This window comes from Sorghum bicolor, chromosome 4 (genome assembly GCF_000003195.3).
Source record: "Sorghum bicolor cultivar BTx623 chromosome 4, Sorghum_bicolor_NCBIv3, whole genome shotgun sequence".
NCBI lineage: Eukaryota > Viridiplantae > Streptophyta > Magnoliopsida > Poales > Poaceae > Sorghum > Sorghum bicolor.
Genome location: NC_012873.2, coordinates 58,497,791 through 58,520,835, shown reverse-complemented (window position 1 = coordinate 58,520,835; position 23,045 = coordinate 58,497,791). Strand labels below are relative to the sequence as shown.

Genomic DNA, 23,045 nt, shown 5'->3' with positions numbered 1-23,045 from the left:
TGAACCTAATAATTTCCCCTCCCCGCTCCGCTCACCGGCCGGCTAGCTTAGGCCCTGTTTAGTTTCCCGCCCAAAAAATTTTCATCCATCCCATCGAATCTTTGGACACATGCATAGAACATTAAATGTAGATAAAAAAATAAACTAATTACACAGTTTGGTTGAAAATCGCGAGACAAATCTTTTAAGCCTAGTTAGTCCATGATTAGCCTTAAGTGCTACAGTAACCCACATGTGCTAATGATATATTAATTATGCTTAATAGATTTGTCTTGCAGTTTCCTGACGAGCTATGTAATTTGTTTTCTTATTAGTTCCTAAAAACCTCTCCCGACATCCTTCTGATGTGACACCCAAAATTTTTTCATCTCCAATCTAAACAGGCACTTAGCTGTTCCTCCTCTCTCCTCCGTCTTGCTTATCCTCCTCCTCACACTCACTGACTCACCGGTCTCTCCGTCCATGTACACTCATGTAGCAGCACAGTACCACTAGCGGTCTCTTTCTCTCTCTTTCTCCGGCTTCTCTCTCTCCCCACTCTCTCTCCGAGCTCCAGGATTCCATTTAATCCGTCCATCTCTCTCCTCAAGCCCTACAAAGTACACCGCCATCCTCTTCCAGCCGCCAGCTCCCCCTTCTCCCCCCTGATGGCCTTCTCCTAGCTAGGGTCATCTGCTCCTGCTTCCTCTCTGTCTCTCTCTCCCCCCCCCTCCTGAAATCACAGATGAAGCACATCAAAAGGCCATAAAATAGTGTGTGTGATCTCCCACACGCACACACAAACACAAGCTCCGCTACCCCGCCTTCCATCCATCAACCCGTCTTCTCTCTCATCATATCATATGAGCAAGGATTCTTTCCAACCTACAATCTTCTTTCCCTGATAGCTAGCCAGCCAGCCAGCTCTTTCTTGGACTCTCTCTCTCTACCACCACACCTAACCTTCTCGGAGCTAGACCCACAGCAAGAGAGAAGACGCTGGAGACATCAAATCCGTTCCTCCACTCTCTTCCAAACAACTAAACCGCTCCATTTACGCGGCCGGCTAGAAAACATACACGCCAAGATACATACTTCTGTCGATGTGTATATATACCATGGCTTAATTGACCATGGACGTCGCCGGTGACGGCGGAGGCGGCCGCCGCCCCAACTTTCCCCTGCAGCTCCTTGAGAAGAAAGAGGAGCAGCCGTGCTCCAGCTCGGCTGCGGTGGGCACGTCGGCGGGAGGCAACGGGAATGGATCGGGGGCCGGAGGAGAGATGCAGGTGCGGAAGGCGGCGCCCAAGCGGAGCTCCACCAAGGACCGGCACACCAAGGTGGAAGGCAGGGGGCGCCGCATCCGGATGCCAGCGCTGTGTGCGGCCCGGGTGTTCCAGCTGACGCGAGAGCTCGGGCACAAGACGGACGGCGAGACCATCGAGTGGCTGCTGCAGCAGGCCGAGCCGGCGGTGATCGCGGCCACAGGCACCGGTACCATCCCGGCCAACTTCACCTCCCTCAACATCTCCCTCCGCTCCTCGGGCTCCTCGTTCTCGGCGCCGGCCCACCTCCGCGCCGCCTTGCCTAGCCCCGCCGCCGCCGCACGGTTCGGCCGTGCTGACGCGTGGGACCGGGTTGTCGGCCTTGGCTTCCCTTCGGAAGGCCCGGCCTCGTCGTCGTCGTCGCCGTCCCCCTTGTTGCTTAACTTCCACTCCGGCAGCGTCGGCCTTGACGTGCAGCCGTCGCCGTCTGCCGCCACCGCAGCCGCCGATATGTCTAGGAAGAGGCGGTGGGAACAAGAAATGCAGCAACAGCAGCAGCAACAACAACAGCAGCAGGCGCAGCAATATCAGCAGCAGATGGCGGGGTACACGCAGAGCCAAATGCCGGGCACCGTGTGGATGGTGCCGAGCAACAACACGCAGGGCGGTGGTGCACCTTCCAGCGGTGGCAGTGGCGGAGGCAGCGGCGAGTCTATCTGGACGTTCCCGCAGATGGGCAGCGCCGCCGCCGCGGCTGCCGTGTACCGGGGCAGCGTGCCGAGCGGGCTACATTTCATGAACTTCCCTGCACCGGTGGCGCTGCTTCCAGGGCAGCAACTGGGGCTCGGCCCCACCGTGGGAGGCAGCGGCGGCGGAGGAGGCGGCGCCGAGGGGCACATGGGGATCCTCGCCGCCCTCAATGCGTACCGGACACAGGCGGCAACGGATCCCGCGGCCAGCCAGGGCGGAGGAGGAGGTGCAGGAGGCGGGTCTGGCCAGCAGCAGCAGCAGCACGGTGGCGGCCGCGGCGACCGGCATGAGAGCATGAGCACCAGCGACTCGTAGCCGACGGGAGGCCGGTCTCCGAGGATCGCATGCATCGCGCGCTCTGGTGTGGCTTTGATCTGTTCTTTGTCTTGGTTTCATTTTTTTTTTCCTTCCTTTTTGTGGTTTCCTTCATACCTCTCTCATCCGAGCTAGAGTCACACCCTTGCGAGGATTACACTTACTTAGCTGCACTCCATGGCATGCGGTAGGATCACCATTTACGTGAGCTGTGTGCTGCTTGTGGCCTGTGAGTGAGCGAGCGAGGGTGTGTCTCTCTCATGGGAAGAGGAGGAAGGAAACTCAGCATTCAGCAGCAGCAGAGAGAGAGATTGTTCATTTTGTTCTTTAGTTTTAGGGTTTGCATTGATCAAGTGCGAGCAGAAGAGATTTTTATCAAGCATGGCATCATTCATCTGCCGTGACGTACGGTTCAAAAAATTTTCATCCAAGCAACATTATTCAAGTAGTTCGATCAGAGCACAGCCACTCTTAACTGTTTCCATTTTGCAGACTACTTGAGGGGAGTTCGTTGCTTGATAATATAATATGTCTATATCTATACAACTACATACTATTTTTTTCGCTAGTAACAAATGTTGGAGCGTAGTTTCAGCAGCAACTACCGCTAGGGTTTTTGATCCGGCGGCGACCGGTTCCTTTCGTTTTCTGCTAGTAGTATAGTACATATGTGTGCCATGCATCTTAAATTAGTCTGATCATGGAATAGAAAAATGTGCACAGAGGTTGGTTGGGGGCGTACAAACATGTCTCAAAACTAGTCATTAGCCAGGCGGACGGCGATGTGCGATCCATTATATTCCTTCGGAAATGAGTTGTCGTAGGCGACGACGAGCTGAGCTAGCACGGCTGTCCAGTCCAGTCCAGCTGCGCGGGCGTAGGTTTTTGTCATCTGATAAGCCAACAATCTGCCGCGGCGCCAAGCTAGCAACCAACCGTCGCCGATCGATCGAGGACCACAAAACCACAACCAGGCCGCAGCCAGGGCGCGCGCGGGAGAGCGAAACAACAGGGCGAGCGAGACGCCGATCGCGCGGATCGGAGACCGACGCGCGCGCTCTGGCGCGGACTCGAGTCCACCAACAGTGCCGAGACGACAACGACGACGACGAGATCAGGCGACGCCCGCGCGCGCACCGTAGAATTTAATATTTGGTTATATAAAAGGTTGGATGGCGAGGCGTCCGTCAATGATTTCACACACGCGCGCGCGTTATGGCGCGGTCTCCCCCGCCCGGCGCAGGGGCAGGGGCAGGGGCAGGGGCAGGCAGGCAGCCATCCATCTCGCACCAACCGCGCCATGCCAGATGCCCACAAGGCGCAAAGGCGCGGAGCCTGCCTCGTGCCGCTACAGCCACAGGCACAGGCCCCGGCCCGCACGGCTACAGCGGCAGCGAGCACAACGCAGCGGGGAAGAGCAGGCGGGTGCATTGATGTGCCCGGCCTTGTTGCCGGCCGGCCGGCCGCCTCCCTCTCTCGGCGCTCCGGGGCGGCGTGGATGCGTCGTCATGCACATCTCGATCGCCTGCGCGCTTTGCATGCTCACGTGTACGCTGTGCTGTGTCATCAGTCAGGCCACAGGCGGTCGACCACGAGCAACGACCGGCCCGGCAGCGGGAACAGCGGCCGTGCCAATGCCATGCCAACTAGCCACCCATATAAAGCAAGCGAGCAGGAAGCTAGCTAGGCAGGGGCCGCGCGTGTACGTACGTACATGTACATGATCCTGCGGCGCTGCGCTCCAGGGTTGCCGTCTTGGTCGATGTTTCGACGTGGTGTTTTTCAATCACATGTGCGTGCCTTTCCAAGTTTCCATATCAATGTGTGGCGCTTTGTTTCCTAGCTGCTGCTGGGGGGGCAGGCCAGGGGGCTACGTAGCTGGTTGGTGGTTGGCACTATATGCCACTATGGTCTATGGATGGATGGGCGTGAGTGACTGCCGCTGCCTGCCTGCCTGCCCTGCTGCCAGCCATCCAGCCAGAGCGCGTCGTCGTGATGAGTGTGCTTGTGTGATGATCTGAAATTTCTGAATTATCATGGAGGGGATTGGAATTGGATACTCACTGAAGCCTGCTGCGTGCTCGTGTTCGCAGTCCCAGTTGGATATCGGAGACGCGCGGAGCAACTGTGGCGCGCCGCCGACCGCGCGCCGTCCCGCTTCCGACGATCCCCGGCCGGCAGTGTCTAGTGTAGTGTAGGCGTAGCTGCTCTAGTATATAGCTAGCTTAGCTAGCGATAGGCATGCACCTTGTGCATCATGCATGCGCGCGCAGGGCAGGGCATGACGGCATGTAGCTAGCTCCCCGGCTCGGCGCGTTCGATGCTCTCTGTGCATGCGCTCGATCGGTCGCTGACAGATGAGCTGTAGCTGCATATGAGCTTGTCGCGCGCGGTGATCTCTGCAGCTGGCTGGAGCTGGGAGCAGCCTCTGAGCCACTGATGAGACCGTCGTGTGTTACGTACTGCAAATTTAAGTGTGGGGACGTACTGGTACTACTAGCTAAGCTAGCTTAATTACATTGCTACTAGCTGCACGTAAGTGTGCCTGCCGAATGTTTATGTAAGCATGTAGCAGCAGTAGTAGTATATGTGAAACCTGTTCAGCTGGCCTCAGGTGTCAGTGATGTGAAGCAAGGTTAGCTGTAGCTCCGTATGAGGTTGTCGAGCTCTTGCTTACTTATACGGCTTAGCTAGCTTGCTTGCTTTTTGAAAAAACCGATCTCGAGTAATAAGCATCTGCTAAGAATTAAGTGGACACACGTGAGTGGGCAACGTTATTGTTCTGGACACACGTGTCAGTGACGGGTGCGCGGCATGATAAGGTTGCGAGGCAGACTGCGGTCAGCACAGTGACCCAGCTGCATATATGCCGAGTCCAGTCGAGTAGTAGAGGAGAAGAGAGGGAGGACGAGGATGAGGCCAACACCGTGCTGGAGGCGCTGTCGGTTGTTCTCTGTGCCTTATTGGAGCCGTCACATGTTGAGCTGATTGGGTGCATTGAGTAGCAGCGGCGGCTCCTCGCTCCTCCGACCCTAAACACATGTGCCCTTGTCCTGTTTATTTTGGACGTTGCATACTGATCGAGAGAGGCTCTGGCCGATATCGACCGGACGACTACGCAAACGTACATGCGTGAACACAGGCTTAGCAGTAGCACCAGTACTATTGTTGTTTTCCTATATTACATATATACCCGCGTGTGTCTACCCTATCTCCTTACAACATACGGAGTACGTACACTAGCTACCTAGTCTAGTGTCCACGCCAAACACGTACATATCATGCATGCGTGAACACAGACATATATTGAGAGAGAGAGAGAGAGAGAGAGAGGAGTACACTGCAGCCTGGTTCTCATCAGCAGGTAGGGAAACATATGTTTTTGGTGGACGCAACGTAATATGCAAAGCAAATGCAAGTCATTTCAAGCACCTTGCCGTGTGTGTGTGTGTCTACAGTCTAGTAGTAGTTGTCTCCAGACGGTTTGGTCGGGCTTTATCACTCTGTTATTACCCACTTCAAAAGCCAAGGTAAACAAGGAGATGACGGGGAAACAGCAGAGAAAAAAGTTGATAGGCGCACAGATTAAGATGACTGTTCATGATTAGCAGTAGGGGCATGCGAAAGCATTTTGTGGTGAATGCACGCACCGTACCTCTAGCTAACTAGTGGAACCTCTGCGTGCTTACCTCATTGCCTCGTCATTTTTGCTGCAATGTCATTATACATAGCATACATGTATTTCAGCGATGTATCAATAGTTTACTAGCTACATGTACTGATGAGGGTGGCAAAGCTTTTGAAACGAGCTCTCATTTTGACTTCGCTTTTGTCAGGGCTGCGCGCGCATATTTTTCTTTTCGAAAGGCGCAGCTGTATGTATGCGTGCTTGTCGAGGTGACAGCAAAATTACAAGCAATTCATAGGGATCATGATCAGCGTAAAGTAGCAGCAACTAACTCATCGCATTGCATCGGTTTCTTCACTAGCTAGTAGAGTTGCTACCACTCACATTCTCTTGCACAATTTCTTCGCAGGAGGAATCTGCTGCTGCTGCTTGCAATGCAAAGGCAGGAGAGGAGGACTCGATATAGCTAGGACCTCCTCCCCTCTTTATCACTTTATATGGCTGGAATGAAGCAGTCTTCGTCCTCACCCTCAAAACACCAGCAGCTTTTGTGCGATCAGATTTTGAGCATAGTGTAGTGTCTGTGTGATAGATGCACATTACTTGCTTTTTCGCTCGCAGTGCATGCTTATAATTCTTTTGCTCCCCTTCCCCTCTCTCTGTAGCCCCTTTTTCAGAAAGGTTTTTGTGTCTCTACTTTCATCCTGCTCGCCTGTCGCACTCCTGCCCTCGCTCGATCTCCTTTCTGCTCCTCGAGATTGACTGCGCCATGATTTACATTTGATGGACCGATGATCGATGGTTTGCTGCTCAACGCTCATTGCAGAATTCTACCACTACTAGCTCCTTCAAATCATCATCATTATATTTCAGCTTACCTTATTTTTGTTTTGGACTTATAGCAAACGACATAAAACATGTGGTAAGTTTGAATGTGGAGGAGGAATGCCTCTTAATGAAACACACGTCAAAAGACATGTTCTCGACAAAAAAAAATATGAAGGAATGCACATCCGGTACGATACATCGACTAATTAAATTAATAGTGCTGCTGATTGAAGAATAACGAAGGTCTGCAGTGATGCATGGTAGTACCAAACCAGATGGTATCAAGGAATCTCATATGCAGTAGTTAGATGTACTTTTCATTAATTATATTATAGTAATTCATGTCATGCTGGCTGTTGGCCGCATTCTAACATTCCTAGTAGGCAGATTTATTTGTCTTCCTCTAGGCCATTATAATGAGTAGAAGGCTCTAATGGTTTTTAATTAGATTTCAGTGGTCCATGTCGCTTTGACGTTTGGTGCGCCGTTGATATATACTCTACAAATAGAGAGCTTAAATTATGTGAAGAATATTAGGGGGCTATGCATAACATAAGATATGTTTGCTTACGCATGCACTCATATACCGAGAGAAGAATCTTGACCCCTGCGTGGGACAGACATATATATTTGCCAATTGCAACTGATGATCATGCAGTAGTAGATAGAATATCTTAATTAAGCTAGCTTGTAGATGGAATTATACTAATTAGAACATCTATAGATTGAAAAAAACAACCACAGTATAATGCACATCACTCTCTTTCTACTACAAGGTCCATCAACCGATAAAAAGTCCTTTCTTGAACTGGAAATTTCTTTTATTTGATTTTTCTCTTTAAGAAGAAAAAAACATCAAAGCCAGCTTTGTACAATCAAAGGTAGTACTTAGTACTTGAGTTCAGCAAATGTATATTAAATCTGAGCCAATTACATGGATATGATGTTTTTAAATTGTGAAGATAATATGGCTTCAACTAAAGCAGCTTCCTTCTATGAAAACTAATCATTACCCCCCAGATCATGAATATGTCCTTAATCAACTTTTTAAAAGAAGAAACAGGGGCTAGCTAATCCAGCTGGATCAACAATAAGTGGGCTTAACCTTTTTGCTAACACCCCATCTTAATCAGTCCTTTATGAATTATATTGGCCTCTTGCATATGTCTTTTTCTTTGAAAAACAGACCCCATGCATGCACATGTGACTTTAGTCAAATCTGCAGTATGCATCAGCCTGGGTTTTTTTTAGAGAGAGCGAGTGATTGAATTTCACAAACCCAGCAACACTTTGAAGGCTAATAATCACAATGCAAACCCATCAACTGTTATGCCCATTTCACATACCCATCAATACTCAGGGCTGGTTGTCGAGAAAGTCATCATTATTTTTTTTGGAGAAAAGATTTCTCCCGCTTTATTATTAACAACAAAGCATAAAAAGTCATCATTTTTTTGAAATATAATAACTGTCATTTTAAGAGTGTAGCATCGAATGATCATGTGTACATCAGCTCAATGCAAGGTGATGCATGTTTATTTATATATTTTTAGAACAGGACGGCAGCTCATGAAGCTATATGCATGACGAAGCATGAGAGGACACCAGATGGGCGACATGCACCTGCCGTGCATGGGTCACTCGAGCCGTCACAAAGCATGCAGGTTTATAAGACGGGAGAAAGGCTTAATTTTGCTCGGCCGTGCTGGGTCGTACGCACGTCGCGCACTTAACAAAAGCGGCATCATTACCCCGCCCCCCTTTGCCGAGTTTGGAACACGATGATTATTAGCAGCAAAAGCAAAAGACGACGGGTAGTTTGTGCCGCCCTGGCGCGAACGCGCGCGCGCGATCCATCCATCTCGATCGAGCAGGCAGCGAGAACTAGTAGTAGCTGGAGGGAGGGAGATTCATGCATGCACGTTGCACGGCCGAGGATGATGCCTTTCGGCCTGGCATATCTGGGTCCAATCTGCCGTCGTTTGTTCATCACCACCATGCCGACCGGCATATATAGTACTACAAATCAATCTATATAGCTACATGGATGCGCTACGTCGCTCTCGGTCCACGTCCATGGAGATCACGCATATATACAAATCTCTACTACATCGAGCTAGCGAGATGGTAGTAGGTAGCTAGACACGTCGCGGTCGACCGTACCCAACCGGGGACGGGCTAGCACGAGGCTGCAGGTTTTGGGATTGGGATGGCGGCCACGGCCAAGCCGCCAAAGGCCAACAACGACAGGACGGCTGCCATTTGAGGTCAAGGACGAACAGTTCCCGGACGGGAGGAGACCAACCAGACCAGCCCGCGCTGCCGTGCTCGTGTCCTCCCGAAACGACCTCGATCTCCTCCCGCCCGGCGCACAAGACGCATGCGCTCATCATTCCGTCTGCTGTGCTGTGCTACCTCCCCACCTGGGGATTGGGGACGAGCCGAGCCTCGCGTCGCGTCGCGTCCGGCCCGCGGCCGCGCCCGCGCCTCGGGGTTCGTCCGTCCGATCCGCCGCGCCTGCTTCGTATCGATCGTACGTGCCCCGCGACCGCGAGAGAACGAACGAGGCTGTTGTTGCTGCTGTTGGGCCGAGGCGCGCGCCCGTGCGGAACCCGGCGGCTTTTGCGCGAAAGCTCTGGCGAGTCGTTTAGCGCGGCCCGCCGGGAGCGGGTCGGGGGCTGGGGTGCGCGAGTCGCTGTCACTCCATCGATCGTGCGAATCCGCTTCTTTACGGTAGCGTTGGGTGAGCAAATCCGTGCACGCATTCTCCCGACCGGCGCCATTACATGAGTCAGTAGTCAACGTGTTGGGTCAGCAGACCGTCTACTTTACCGGTATAAGACTTTAGCTTTGTTTAGCCCACAAAATTTTTTTAGATCGAGATACTGTAGTATTTTTGTTTTTTTTATTTGACAAATATTATCTAATCATGGAGTAACTACGCTCAAAAGATTCATCTCTTAATTTACGGACAAACTGTGCAATTAGTTTTTGTTTTTATCTATATTTAGTGCTATATGTATGTGCCGCAAGATTCGATATGATAGAGAATTTTGAAAAGTTTTTTTGTTTTTAGGTGAACTAAACAAGGCCTTTCTTGATTTCTCGACTCTGCAGTTCGAGAAAATTTCTTCCCTTGTGTGATAGGGACAGTTCGAGAAAATTGTGTAACAGCAGCTTTTGAGCTTTGTTGGTGATGCTTGTGAGATTCGTCTCGCAAGGGTCGTGTTGATCTTTGTAAGCCTAGACTTACTGAGATGTGTGTTGTAAACTCTCTTTCCTTTTAATAAAAAAAAATGCTTAGATATAGTCACGAAAAAGAACAAAGACAACATTCTATATTCATACAATGCATGTACATATCCCATTGCTCCATATACTAGAAGATATTCCGCGGTTTGTTGTGAGAATTTCAAAGGATTTGGATTGAAACTTAAGTAAAGAAGATGACTAGATAACTCGCATTAAGAGGTTGAAAATTAGTGGCATGAAATGACTATTAGTGGAAGATGATATTGATATAGTTAGTTGAAGATAGATAGAACTTGTAGTGAAAGATTAACTTTACGAGAGGTATAAAGATATAGTTATAGATATATATGACCATGACCTCTACCTTTAATTGCCTTATGCTCCGACCACCCAAAAAGCCTGCGTATTATTATACGAGACTGCAAACATTTTTTAATGATCTGAAATCGTTTAGAAGAGGATTCTTTTTTTTCCCTCCACACAAGCTGTTTCGATAACATCTAACGCATTATCATTATGTAGCGGCTAGGGTATATAATTTATACTCTTATATTTTTATTCATCTATCACTCTATCTCCTCAAATCATCCAAAGGAAGTTGATTCGATCAGATGATGATAGCGAGTTTGTGACTTGTTGTGGTTCCTGTATCCTACAGGCCCATTGGATCCGGCCCAGTCCGGTATACTTCATGGGCCTCTGCTACCGCGTGACACGACCTTGGTCCACGCGTCGTAATCGGATGGATGAAGGATGACTGGATGAGAGACTAGCCGGAAACACTCTCTTCAGTCACGTCAGGTCGACGACGAAGACACGGAAAGGTTGGTGAAGGAGCGAAGAAAACGAAAGGCGGCCACTCACTCGCAGTCGCAGGTTCTAGACCACCAAACCCAGCGGCTCCGCTCATCCCAGGTCGGCTCTCGCATTCCTCCACAGATTTCGCAGTTTTGCTGGGCGGACTGCAGAATGGGGGGCGGATCCGGATCTTTCCTCAAGGTCTTGGTCAACAACATGGATGTTCTCGCGGGGTACGCATTCCTGATCTGATTCCCCCCTTCAGATGCTTAGCTCTTGAGCTGCTCGTCTCTGCGTTTCTAGTACGATTCGTGAGCAGTGCTGGCTGTGCTGCTATTTCATTCGAGATGCAGCGTTATCCTGTTCTGTCAAGTCACCTAGACGGAGCATGCTCGAATCATTGCGTGATTTGTGGACGGCGGTGCTGGGAATTTGTGGTTGCGGTGCGTATGTTATGGCTGGGTTCAGGGTTTTTCGTTCAGCGGAGGTTGTTCGTACCAGTAGTATCAGCAAACAAAGGGCGAGTGAGTGCGAACCTACCCAAAGACCTGATGTGGAGCTGAGCATGATTAATAAATCGTGAAATGCCTGTAACCTTCCAAATTAGGCCTCAGCATTTTGGTCCTGGAAGTAGCGTGTTAAATTTCCAAAAAGGAACGAAGACGGAAAAAATGATTATGTCCATGCACGACTAAGATTATGTGAAAAAATGGTTAGCATTTAGCAAATAAGATTTGACCAAATCATGGACCCTATGATGTTGACATTCTGTTAGTGATGCTGATGTTCTTTCTTTTTAGATTAGTGGATCTTTGTTGATGGACGGACCCCATAAGGATGGAATTTTAAGCTATTAGCTTCTTATATGATTTTACAACTTCTGCAGAATTACTAGTATCTTCGATTGCATATCAGTATCATAATCAGGATAGCTTCTCCTTATAGAACATGATAATACATAAGCACGTGATATCCAGAGAATATGCCAAATTGCCTAACTGTTGGTTGCTAAATGTGATAGCTTTTACCTGTGTGTTTACTTTCTGTCAATCAAGTAAAAATTAGGTGCAGTTATGGTTTTTGAACATCACTGAATGTTCAGCTGCAATTTGAAGAATTTTTAATCCTCTATTTGTTTGTCTTTGCAGGCCTTTAGTTTCACTTGCATATCCTCTGTAAGTTAATCCATTAACCTTCATATAGACGCTAACTGTCTTCCATTTGATGGTTATTGTTTCTCTCTTACCTCATTGGACATTTTCCACAGGTATGCCTCTGTTAGAGCAATTGAAACAAAATCTGCTGTGGATGATCAGCAATGGCTCACATACTGGGTGCTGTACTCATTTATCACTCTATTCGAGCTCACCTTTGCTCCAGTACTCGAATGGTAAAAACAACAAATTTTCTGCACAAATGCACATTTCATCTTAGCTTTAGTTTGGTGTGCATCTTCGAACTTACCATGATGGTCATATGTGGAATATTTTTTAGGGCTATAAACAATAGTTCCTTGATTTTCTTGCTGTTGACCTTCTTTGGTTTAGTACTGCACTTCATGATTCACCGCTATCTCATGATTTGGTTGATAAGATTCTTGGATTTGGATACATAATGAGATAAATGGAAAATGCTCATGGCAGGCATCACTTTGCACTTTGCAGGCTCCCATTCTGGTCTTATGCGAAACTGTTTTTCAATTGCTGGTTAGTATTGCCACAGTTCAATGGAGCTGCACATGTATATGAGCATTTTGTGAGGCCAATGATTGTAAATCAGCAAGTTGTAAACATCTGGTATATTCCAAAGAAGGATGAATCAGGCAGGCCTGATGATGTAATTTCAGCTGCACAGAGATACATTGAGCAAAATGGATCAAAAGCGTTTGAGAATCTTGTTAACAAGGTATTATCTGTTTCCTGTTACATTTTACCATTCTCATTTGTGAAAATGGTGGCCACTTGGCAGCAGTTAGTTTGTTTGTGCTAGAAGCACAGCAAAGTGACTCTACAAGTCTACAGTGATGTGCTGCCCTAATGATTAATGATATTGCAGTGTGGTTTTTGTTATGCATACTACGGAATTTCAGTTAACAACTGTCGTTATCTTCTATCAAATATTGTTTTAGTGATTTCCTACGTTCTAGAAAAAAAAAACTTGACAGATGGAGAGAGACTGCCTCCATGGTTTTGCACATTTTCCACATTCTTAGGCCTTTATACCTTACTGAAAGGCATATTACCAGAATGAGCTTTAAATCGGGATGAAATAGCTGGGCTTTATCTTGCAGAAATTGTGTAAGAACTCTCTATGACAAAGCTGAGGGCAAATGAGAGTTGACATAGAGTTTGACAGCTTGTGGTGCTCTTATGAGCTAGGTTCACTTCTGAAGCTTTTGGGCATTATTCATTAAGTTTGCTTGTTGAGCTTAACACAAAACTGAACAAAAGTTGGGTTGGAGAGTTTAGCACAAAACTGAATTAAGTGTTTTTTTTAAGATACATGAAGTCTAACTTCCAGCCTCGGCATCAAAACTGAATTAAGTTAGTTTATGAAAATCAAAGAGCCCTTAGCAGTTAGCAGGCGCTCTTTTATCCCGTTTCCCAAAATGTGGAAACATCGTTTTATTGTTTATAGAATCACAAGGCTTTCAGTATCCAGTGACCTAGTCCAATTTTTACTGAAAAAAACTGTGTGGCACATGGCACATTACCTTAATTCTTTTCTGTTTTGTAGCTAATATTTATTATCTTTGGTTTACTTCCTCGAATATTTTCCTTAAATCAAGGGATCTTTATTTAAAAAAAGGAGATCTTAGAGTTCATCTGAAGGAAAAAAAAGGGTCTTAGGAACATAAATATTCACTGTTCACATGTGCAGTTTAAGAGTTCAAACCCAAAGCGCTCAATTCTGGAGGAGGTAGAGGTTGAAAGGAGAGCCAGGATTCAACGAGAATCTGAAGCAAGGGAGGTGAATCCTTTCTTCAATCCAGAATATCAATACTAGGCAACCTGTTTTCTTTCACTCTCCAGGTGAGCTTAGCTGCGTCATTTATGCCCCCCATCAATGTTTCTAAGTTTTGTATGTCCCATTTTCTTGAAAAAAAATATGTGTTCGTTCAGACCTTTGCGAGGTAACTTTTCTAAGTATTTGTGCTTTGATAATTTATACTCAATGCAGGAATGTGCTAGGATCAGTTTGGAGGAAGATGTCTGGATATTAGCACTGCATTTTGCACCTACCGAGTCGATAATATTGTGTAGCTGTAAAACCATGCATGATTGTTGTAAATATGTTGTAGCGATGGAACTCCTTCATATAATGGTCATGTCATGAATATTTCATGTTGCTCAAAATTATGTATTCGTGACACTGGACTCTAGTTATGTGCCTCAATGGTTTCATGAAGGTAGTTGTTGATCTAGGTATTTCTTCGTCTCTTATCTGATATAGGTGTAAACCATGTGGCACTGCCATGGGAGGTTGACTATCCGGGTGTTATGTTTTTATTAAAGCTGACAGGAGCACTGACCGTGCGCTCAAACGTGGATGAGGCTGTCGGAGCAGTCTGCCTACGGTGTGACATCCAAGTGTCGATCTTAGGTGGGCAGCCTGGCCAGTGGCCCCTGCCAGAGTTACCACTGAGCTACAAGGTGTCCACAATCCTAATTGTTCGAGAGGTCACAGATCCAGCATCAAGCTTGCAGCAACGACCATCTGAGTTCTGAGACAAGGCTCTCAATAGATTGGGAGTAGGGACAGCGTATCCTGTACTCCTATCAGATTTGGTATTCCGGTGCAACTCTGCAAGATCTATTATCCATCCATATTTTTGTTGTATTTTTTTGTGATTATTTACGTGTTTTTTGGGGTGCGGAAGCACGGAAGCTCATGAACTTTCCGCTGGGAGTAGGTGGCAGAAACTCCCGAAGTCGTAAAGAGATTCACAGGGTCGCTGGAGAGATCAACCAATGCAGGTTTTTTGGTTCATCCGATTTGTGCATTGTGAAATCGCTAGTTCAGTAGTTCTGGTTGGAAGTGGCGGTGAATTGATGATGGAAATGGAATCATGGAAATTCTCGGTCTGTTCCGACGTCGTGGCCAGCATCCGGTTTATCCAACCAATCGCTCATGAAATTCAGCTCGAGGTCACGGCATCGGTGCACTCCATATCGTTGGCCCGCGACCAGCACCACAGGCTCTCCTGGGCCCTGGCTCCTCACGCGGACCGCGCTCCTGGATGTCCGCTTTGGCTGTTTCCACAAAAACGCTCACGTACCGGCCGCCAACAACCAACCCCGTGCCAGCAAAATAGGACAAGCCATCGCCAGGTAGCATGGGTGGGTATGCAAACAGCCGCTGAAAGAAAAGTAAACGTGAACATTGAACGAACATAAACGCTGCTTGTGGGGCATTTTTTTATGAAGAAAGTGCAAAGCAGTGGCAAACGCCGAGGTAAAACGCTTGATCATACACAAGGACCATTCTTCAGAAAGATTTGGAAAGTGCAATTTGATAACTCGATGCTATCAAACAGTAAACATGGACTTGCTAACATTTTCAGAAAGATCTATGCTACAAAGCCTTATGATACACAAGCTCAAAATCTTCCTGGCACAATTGTTGCTAGTGGGTCGATTTACTGTAATCTTAAGCCTTGTAAAGCAGGAATATTGACAAACTGAAACCAGTTCTTCTATCTGTATGTACCAACTAAGCTCCATTATATGTCTGGCCAAATCTGCTCCATCAACAATCACTGCATTGAACTTGAAGTCATTCTTCTGGCTTGGATGCGAGCAGCCTCAAGCCTTCTCCTTCTATACAGTGCATACCCTTGTCGACATAGTTGCTTCGGTCAAAATTAGTCACAGCATTTTTGCCACGTATCTCAATTGCAGCAATATCATAAGCCTCTGCAGCTTCTTCCTCCGTTTCTGAAACAAAATAAAAACCATCAGTGAACTCAAATTAGTTACTTTTCAACAGCATGTGTAAATCACAGTTCATGTGTTGCATACTGAATGTTCCCAGGTAAATGTCTCTAGTTCCAGCAACCAGTCCTATGCGTGCTTGCCATCTCCCATCTTTCTGCCTTCTGCCATAGGATAAGATTTTAGTTTAATTTCAGTATAGCATACAGAACAAAAAGGTAATGATTTGAAGTCTCAGCAAGCTCAACAAAACAAATAAAAGACAGGTAACCTTGTCACTCCTCTGTAAATAGAAGCTCCTCTTGAAAAGCAGCTGCTCCTCCTGCAGGATGAGACAAATTACTGTTGTAGCCTTTTCTCTACAGTGAAATAAATGAGGAAGATTGATAACATACCTTCTCAAGTATGTTACACATTCCTCTCGAGACAAATCCCTTATGTCCTCCAATTCCTTTCCATATTGTTCAATCTGGAACAATTCTAACATGTATAAGACCATGTAACTGAAAGATATCACTGAAGCCAAAGGAAAAAACTTGCCGGAAAGTTTAGTCTGGTATTTCCGCCCCAGTATTTAATAGCAGCAACATCATAGGCCCTGGCAGCTTTTTCCTCAGTATCATAACTTCCTGCAAGGTACAGAATTTAGGGGGAAATAATCAAAACCTTAAACACAAGAACCAAGACAAAGATAAATGAATTAACAATAGTTACCTAGATAAACTGAAGCACCGCCACATCAGAACACCATTGCAAGAAACCGTTAGTATAAGTCACAGATAACTAAATACACATCACACAGAATGAAATAAAATAATAAATTGTCATAGAAACAGTATCATCTTTGACGGTGGTACTTTATCTCTTCAGCGATGGAAAAAGTCTCAGGGAAGTACTAGCTTTAGTGCTTTACTAGTTCATAGGGCAGATTCATTGAAGAGTGCACTCCTTAGAACAGGGCTGAGTAATTTCTAAATACTTTATGTTCTCATAATAAAGCATTCGATGAATGGATGCAAACAAATAAGAATATGTACCTTATCGCCTTATCGGTTTAGATATGTGCATTCGTAGGTTTTATTGCGCATAGGATTTTGGTTTGTCAATTTCTGAGCTATTTTTAAAATATAAGGCTTTACTTGTTTATTTTTGTTCACAGTTATTGATAAATTGCTCTATCATATCATTTTTTCCATTGCTACTGAATCAATATACAGCACGTGCATGGTAACCACTATATAGGAAAAAAAACAGTAGGTACCATCACTGATGTTTCTTAATGTATATATACAATCCAGGGGGAAAATAGCTATATATACTAGAAACAGTTGATATGACATACTAGGTAAAAACAATTTAAATAACTAGCAACAAAATGATTCTGATCCACTACAGGACAATGTCTATTAAGAGTACAAGTTAATTAATGTTTAGAGGAATTTAATAAAGGATGCAACCAATTTTGTAGCTATATTTGGCTGCTTCCACTACAAGACAATGTATATCAACAGTACAAGTTAATTGATGTTTAGAAGGTGACAAAATGTGAGATCAACTAGGCACATCACATACTTTTCGCCTATTGCATCTAAATGTAAGCTGACCTACTTTTGCAGGAGCTTGCTAATCCAATAATCGCAGCTCAAGTGTGCAGTGCCAGAAATAGTAAGTGAAGCAACCAATATAGGGCACATAAATATCTTAACACGCATGTGTTGAACTAGGACAATGATAAAGTCATATAATGCACACAAAAAAATAAAAAAAATAAAAACTGACTGACAACAAAAGAATCATGACACTAACTGAAGAATGATATGGCATACATAACTACATACAATTTTTAGTATTGGTTCAGAAGGGCATAGTTTGTACTAAATGAAATGTGGCCAGGAGAGAGCTATCAAATTCGTAGCTCTTCTATAATTGGACAAGAATCTAGTTCTGTTCTCTCACTGCTACAGAAAATATTGCCCAAGATTCTCTCTCAATGATCAATAAATGAGAAGATGGCAAAGAAATAAATGCACAATATTAGCTCCCAAGGAAACCTATTTTCTTTACATGACCATATTTCTATATCTGGTAATGCCATGGAATCAATATTACTAAGAAAAGGTAATGGTTCGGTATATAAACAGTAAATCCCATTTAGATTAAAGTTCTCATACTGATGGTTAGATGGTTAAAAATAAATGGATACCTTGTTTCCCTTTCCTTCTACGTCCCTCTACTCTGCAAGAACTGTCCCACAAATGAGCTTCATATTTCCCACTCCATCTATGCCTGCACAAATTGATGATGCTTTGGCAAATTGTCCCAGTATGCTTAGCAGACAAGGTGTATTTAATTAAGATACCAAAGTGATAAATCAATTGCATTGTTTGTCTCCCGTTAGCAGCTATTACAAATTACAAGGACATACACCACACTCACCTGGTCACACCGTGGAAACTGGATGATCGGGAGCCAGCAGGTCGCACTGCAGAAGTGGCGGCAGAAGCACCTACAGCACCCTTCACTTCACTGTACCCTGCAACTGTCCCAGGATTAATACAGTCGCCAATGTCATCTGCAGGTTCATCCTTCTTGACAATGGTGAGCACTTGAACTCTCTCATCATCATCACCACCACAATATTCATTTCCAACCAAAGTAACTAAAGCAGCCTTCTTGACAGGGTTCTCATCATCTACACAGCCTTCAATCTCACTTTCGTAGTCGACTTGCTCACACTTGGGTAACTTCTCCTGACCATCACCACTGGATTGCTCTGCCTTTCCGGTGCCTGCATCCTTAGTTCCCGACACCACTGCGCCGTGCGTCTCAACATTCCCCTGAGTGCTCCTCGCCTCCACAGCAACTGTGGGCGCCCTATTCAGATTGATAGAGTGACTCCTCTCAATCTTACCCTCATCTCCCGATACTCCCGCAGCCTTATCCTCTTCCATTTGCTTCCCAGGATTAACTCCTACGTCCGATTCCTCCATCGGACACGGGAGACAAAAAATAATAATAATAATTCGCAGAACCCTAACTATCTCTTCGCAAACTATCCACAAACTCTGCAAGAAAGGGGATGGCAAAAACATTATTACAAACAAAAACCACATACTTAGATCCGATGAAGCGAGGACAAACCACAAAGTCACCTAAGTATAATCCAGAATCGGAGAAACCAAGGAAGCAGTGGAAAACCAGTACCTCGAACCGCCGCCGCCGCCGTAGGCCGCAGTGATAAGCCTCCTGACGACGATTGAACCCTAGCAGCGTGGGTATTTAACACCCCGAGAGGCAACGAAACAGGAAATTTCACGAGGCAATCGGCCAGCGACTACCGAGGCAGGGAATTAATAGGGGGCCGGGCGACGCGAATGGCGCCGAATTGGGCAGGAAGCGACGAGCAGCACCAGCGGGGGAGGCGGCGGCTTAGTGGAGAGTGATGCGGGAAACAACGAAAAATTTTCTCGGGCAAATCGAGAGGGAGAGGAAGGAAGAAAAAAATCGCAGGATAATTTCCCCCCCCCTCTTGCTCCGCCGGATTTATCTAATCGCCCCGCGGCAGCAGAGCACAATCTGGGATAGCTGCTGAGGGCAGCCGCGGCACTGGGGCTATTGCAGAGGACGTAAGGCAATAGGTAATTAAGGGGTGTTTATAATTTGTTTCCTACTTTCCTTGGCGTTAACGGGGGATATTAAGCGTGAGCTAATTGAGGGCGGGGCCGTTTGCTTCGTGCACGACGCCCCTCGTGATGCGTGCCAGCCTGTTGGGGGAGGGACGGGCGGGCGGCCCGTGCCATGGGGCTGTCCCGGAGGCCCCACACGACGGAGTGGCTCGTGTCGTGAGGGCGCGCACGGTGAGGATGCGGCTTCCGGTTCGCCAGGTCGATCTGCGCCGTTGGATTGGATGTCATGACGGGCCTGCTAACGGCGGACGGACTGGAACGTTCTACATGCGCGAGACCGTATCTCGAGGCAACGTTTTCATCAACCTTTAACGGCTCAGAGCGGCGGACGCTTCTAGGGGTCGTGCGTGAGTGCGTGATCCTGCCGCTTGCCAACACCGCCAGCAGCCGTTTTGTTTTGGCGAACCCCTCCGACTCCCGGAGAGCAAGGTTAATTAAAAGAAATAATAGGTCAGCTAAAACTAAGAAGTAACATTTTTTGTGAATAATTAAGAAGTACTAAAAAATTGAAATATTTTTTTTTCTTTTCCTCCGTCTCTCCCAACATCTCTTTTCTTCGCCAGTGCGTGCGTGACAACGTGAGTGGACTGCTGCTAGCTGGTGGTTGTAGTAGGCTGGTTGCTCGGCCTCTTTCAGAATTCTAGGCTGGAGCTCGGTAGTCATTGGGCCTTGAAAATTACTATCGGCGCAAGGGGGCGGGAGCCCAATTTCGTCTCTACTCGACTTCGCTCCTGGTTGTGTTGTTTACCTGGAAAGGAGTTGTGTTGTCAGCGACGTTTTTTTGGAGTAATAATCCTCTAGCGCTTGCTTCGTCACGCCAGTATGGTGGTCCAGTTGGCACTAGTGTGTGGTTTATGGGTTGTCTCAATGGATGGCGGCACATGAGCGGATCTGATTTTGGACATGTAGCGCGGTCATATGGTTACGATCCCGAGAGCGACCATTGCCAAACTTCGAAAACCAGCCGATTTTGTTTAGATCTTACTTGGCTAATCGTTTGTACTCATTTGTGCCGGCGACATGATGGAGGAAAATATAGTGTTGCCATGGTTACGATAAACGCGACAGAGGTAAAGCCTTCGACAAATTTGATTGTAACTTTCTTGCTTGTTTGAATAAACTTTTGTGTACTGGTTCTTGTTTTCAATAGTGTAACTTATGCGTAAGACGCTCTATAGTTCATATTCTCTGAAGCAGTTGTTTTAGCATGTTTACACAATGTTTAAATGGTACATAGCAGTATGTTTTTTTATATATAATCATCCATTTTATCATTTTTAAACGGGTATTTTTACCCATTTAAACGGTCATTTTATCTAGATAATGGCTAAATGATAAATGAACTTACCGTTCAACGTGTAAAATAACACTATGTATAGTGTTTTTTTTGGAATAAAATGTTTTTTAAAAGCAGCATTTCAAATTATTAAATGCATGTGATTGCAATAAAACGTAAAATTGAGAATGATTATATAAATCCTTGTATAGTTGTATTGATCATTCTCTTAAGTTTTTTTTAACTGAATAAATATCATATACCATCAAAGTATAACAGTTTGCCTAATGACAAGATTAGTTATGGGGGTAATGATATATAAATCGGTATCTAAGACTTATATCAGACGCAAACCCTATTTGGATCTCATGGCCTGGAGTTTAGTTGACTACTAAAGTTCAATGGTTAAAATTTAGACCATGAGATGCAAACAGGACCTAATTCCTAGTGCCATACCCAAGGTTAGTAGCAATGTTCAAGTAGGTGTTTTGATGATTTTGTGAAGATAAAATGCACTCACGAAGATAAACTCGATGAAGGCAAAACCAATGACTTCATATCACCCATAATAGACATATTTGAAATTTACTTTTCTCGTACTAATGATGTACCTGAGCAATTCTCCTATCTATTTCATCCGTCTCTCGAACTCAAATCCCTCTGTCGCGCAACCAAAGCCCTAGTCGACTCTTTCTTTGCGCAACCAAAGCCCTAGTTGAATCTTTCTTCGCGTAACCAAAGCCCTAGTCGACTCTTTCTCTCTCTTCTTGTTTTGTTTGGTCATTCCTTTCTTCTCTCTCCATGCCCCCTTTATCCCTCTCATTCCTCTCTATCATGCATGCCACTAGGGCTATAAATCCTTGGAATATTACTCATGCCCTCAAGCTCCTGTAACCACTAATCTACAGACCCTTTCGCAACCCCTAATCTGGTACATAGATTATAATCTGTGGCTATAATCCAAATCCAAAAGTTCAAACATGCCTCACTGTTTTATTTAGAAATCCAAATTCTACAAAAACAATAAAAGTTAGATTCTCAGTCTTTAGGATATCCAAACAGATCACTAGAAAGTTATAAAAAAAACTATAGTTTTCAAACCGATCATCTAAAACTGAATCATTATTTCACCGTTGTGTTTCTTTCGATAGAGTTTTAAGACAAGACACCACCAGGGTATACATATTTGGATGAAAAAAAAAGGTTGAGTATTTAGAAAATAATAATAGAGTATTTTGCTTATATCTTATTTATAGGTTTATTTTTGAGCAGCACAAAGGTGGAAGCAGATATAATAAATATATGGTATAAAAGAAACATCAGTTTGGGTTTTGGAAAGATGCTCGCGGGGCGAATCTGGTCCATGCAGCTCTTGGGCCGGACCGCAGCCGCGCAGGCCCTTATAACCACATGACGACGGACTGCTGATGGCCACGCTATCCCCTTCAGGCCCTCAGCGACGTATGCGGCTTGCGGGGAACGCAGGGAAGAAGATACAGCACATGCAGCTGTGAGTTTTGCAACTGAAACCCAAGTGGTTGCTATCGTGTTTCTAATCATTTTTTTTTAAAAAAAAATTCTGTGCTTTCGAAACCACTCTCGCTCTCTGTTTTTCTTTGCACCCAGTATAATTTCTTTCCCTTTTTTTGAAAAAAAAAGAGAGTATAATTTCGTTTGGTGCCTCAGTGGTCACTCCCTCTGTTCCGGCCGGCCAACAAACAAACACGCAGAGAAGCAGCAGGACAGTTTGGTTCGTCCAGGGGCACATGTCCCTGCTTGCGTTTAGGACGCTACGGAGCGAAACGGGCGAGGAAACCAGAAGTCAAAAGGGGGATCGTGCGGAAGCACCGCAGCAGCCCGCCCATGTCCGGCTGCTCGCCCCCGCGCTGCGCTGCACGGAAGCGGCCCAGAGCGAGAGGCACAGAAAAGGGGCAGAAACCAGAGAACCTGTGGCACCTGTGTTCACTTCTCCAGAACGAGGCCTGTTTAGTTCACCCTGAAACCAAAAAGTTTTCAAGATTTTCTGTCACATCGAATCTTGTGGCACATACATGTAACATTATATATAGACGAAAATAAAAACTAATTACACAATTTAGCTGTAAATCATGAGACGAATCTTTTGATCCTAGTTAGTCCACGATTGAATAATATTTGTTACAAATAAACGAAAGTGCTACAGTACCAAAAACTTTTCACTTTTCGGAACTAAACAAGACCCGAGTCTGGCAGGCACGGTCAAAGATCTCCTCGGGGTGATGCCCTGACCCCTGGTGCCGGATCTGACAACCGGATCTCCCGAGAAGCGGTCACGCTCAGGTCGTGGTTGGGCGG

General features: G+C 45.9%; 3 protein-coding genes across 3 annotated transcripts; 2 read left to right on the top strand and 1 right to left on the bottom strand.

Moving 5' to 3' along the window:
- Positions 519-2,773, top strand: LOC110434410 (transcription factor TCP14-like). Its single transcript, XM_021458380.1, has one exon. The coding sequence runs from the start codon at positions 1,113-1,115 to the stop codon at positions 2,307-2,309; it is 1,197 nt and encodes a 398-aa protein (XP_021314055.1). The 5' UTR covers positions 519-1,112; the 3' UTR covers positions 2,310-2,773.
- Positions 10,790-14,243, top strand: LOC8075708 (HVA22-like protein a). Its single transcript, XM_002454235.2, has 6 exons — positions 10,790-11,048; positions 11,964-11,990; positions 12,083-12,205; positions 12,480-12,720; positions 13,696-13,847; positions 13,996-14,243. The coding sequence occupies exons 1-5, from the start codon at positions 10,987-10,989 to the stop codon at positions 13,819-13,821; spliced, it is 579 nt and encodes a 192-aa protein (XP_002454280.1). The 5' UTR covers positions 10,790-10,986; the 3' UTR covers positions 13,822-13,847; positions 13,996-14,243.
- Positions 15,269-19,397, bottom strand: LOC110434646 (AP2-like ethylene-responsive transcription factor AIL1). The gene is made up of 9 exons (XM_021459174.1): positions 18,954-19,397; positions 18,186-18,814; positions 17,953-18,035; positions 16,464-16,472; positions 16,290-16,378; positions 16,145-16,218; positions 16,021-16,071; positions 15,837-15,913; positions 15,269-15,752 (listed from the first exon to the last, which is right to left on the bottom strand). The coding sequence occupies exons 2-9, from the start codon at positions 18,737-18,739 to the stop codon at positions 15,592-15,594; spliced, it is 1,098 nt and encodes a 365-aa protein (XP_021314849.1). The 5' UTR covers positions 18,740-18,814; positions 18,954-19,397; the 3' UTR covers positions 15,269-15,591.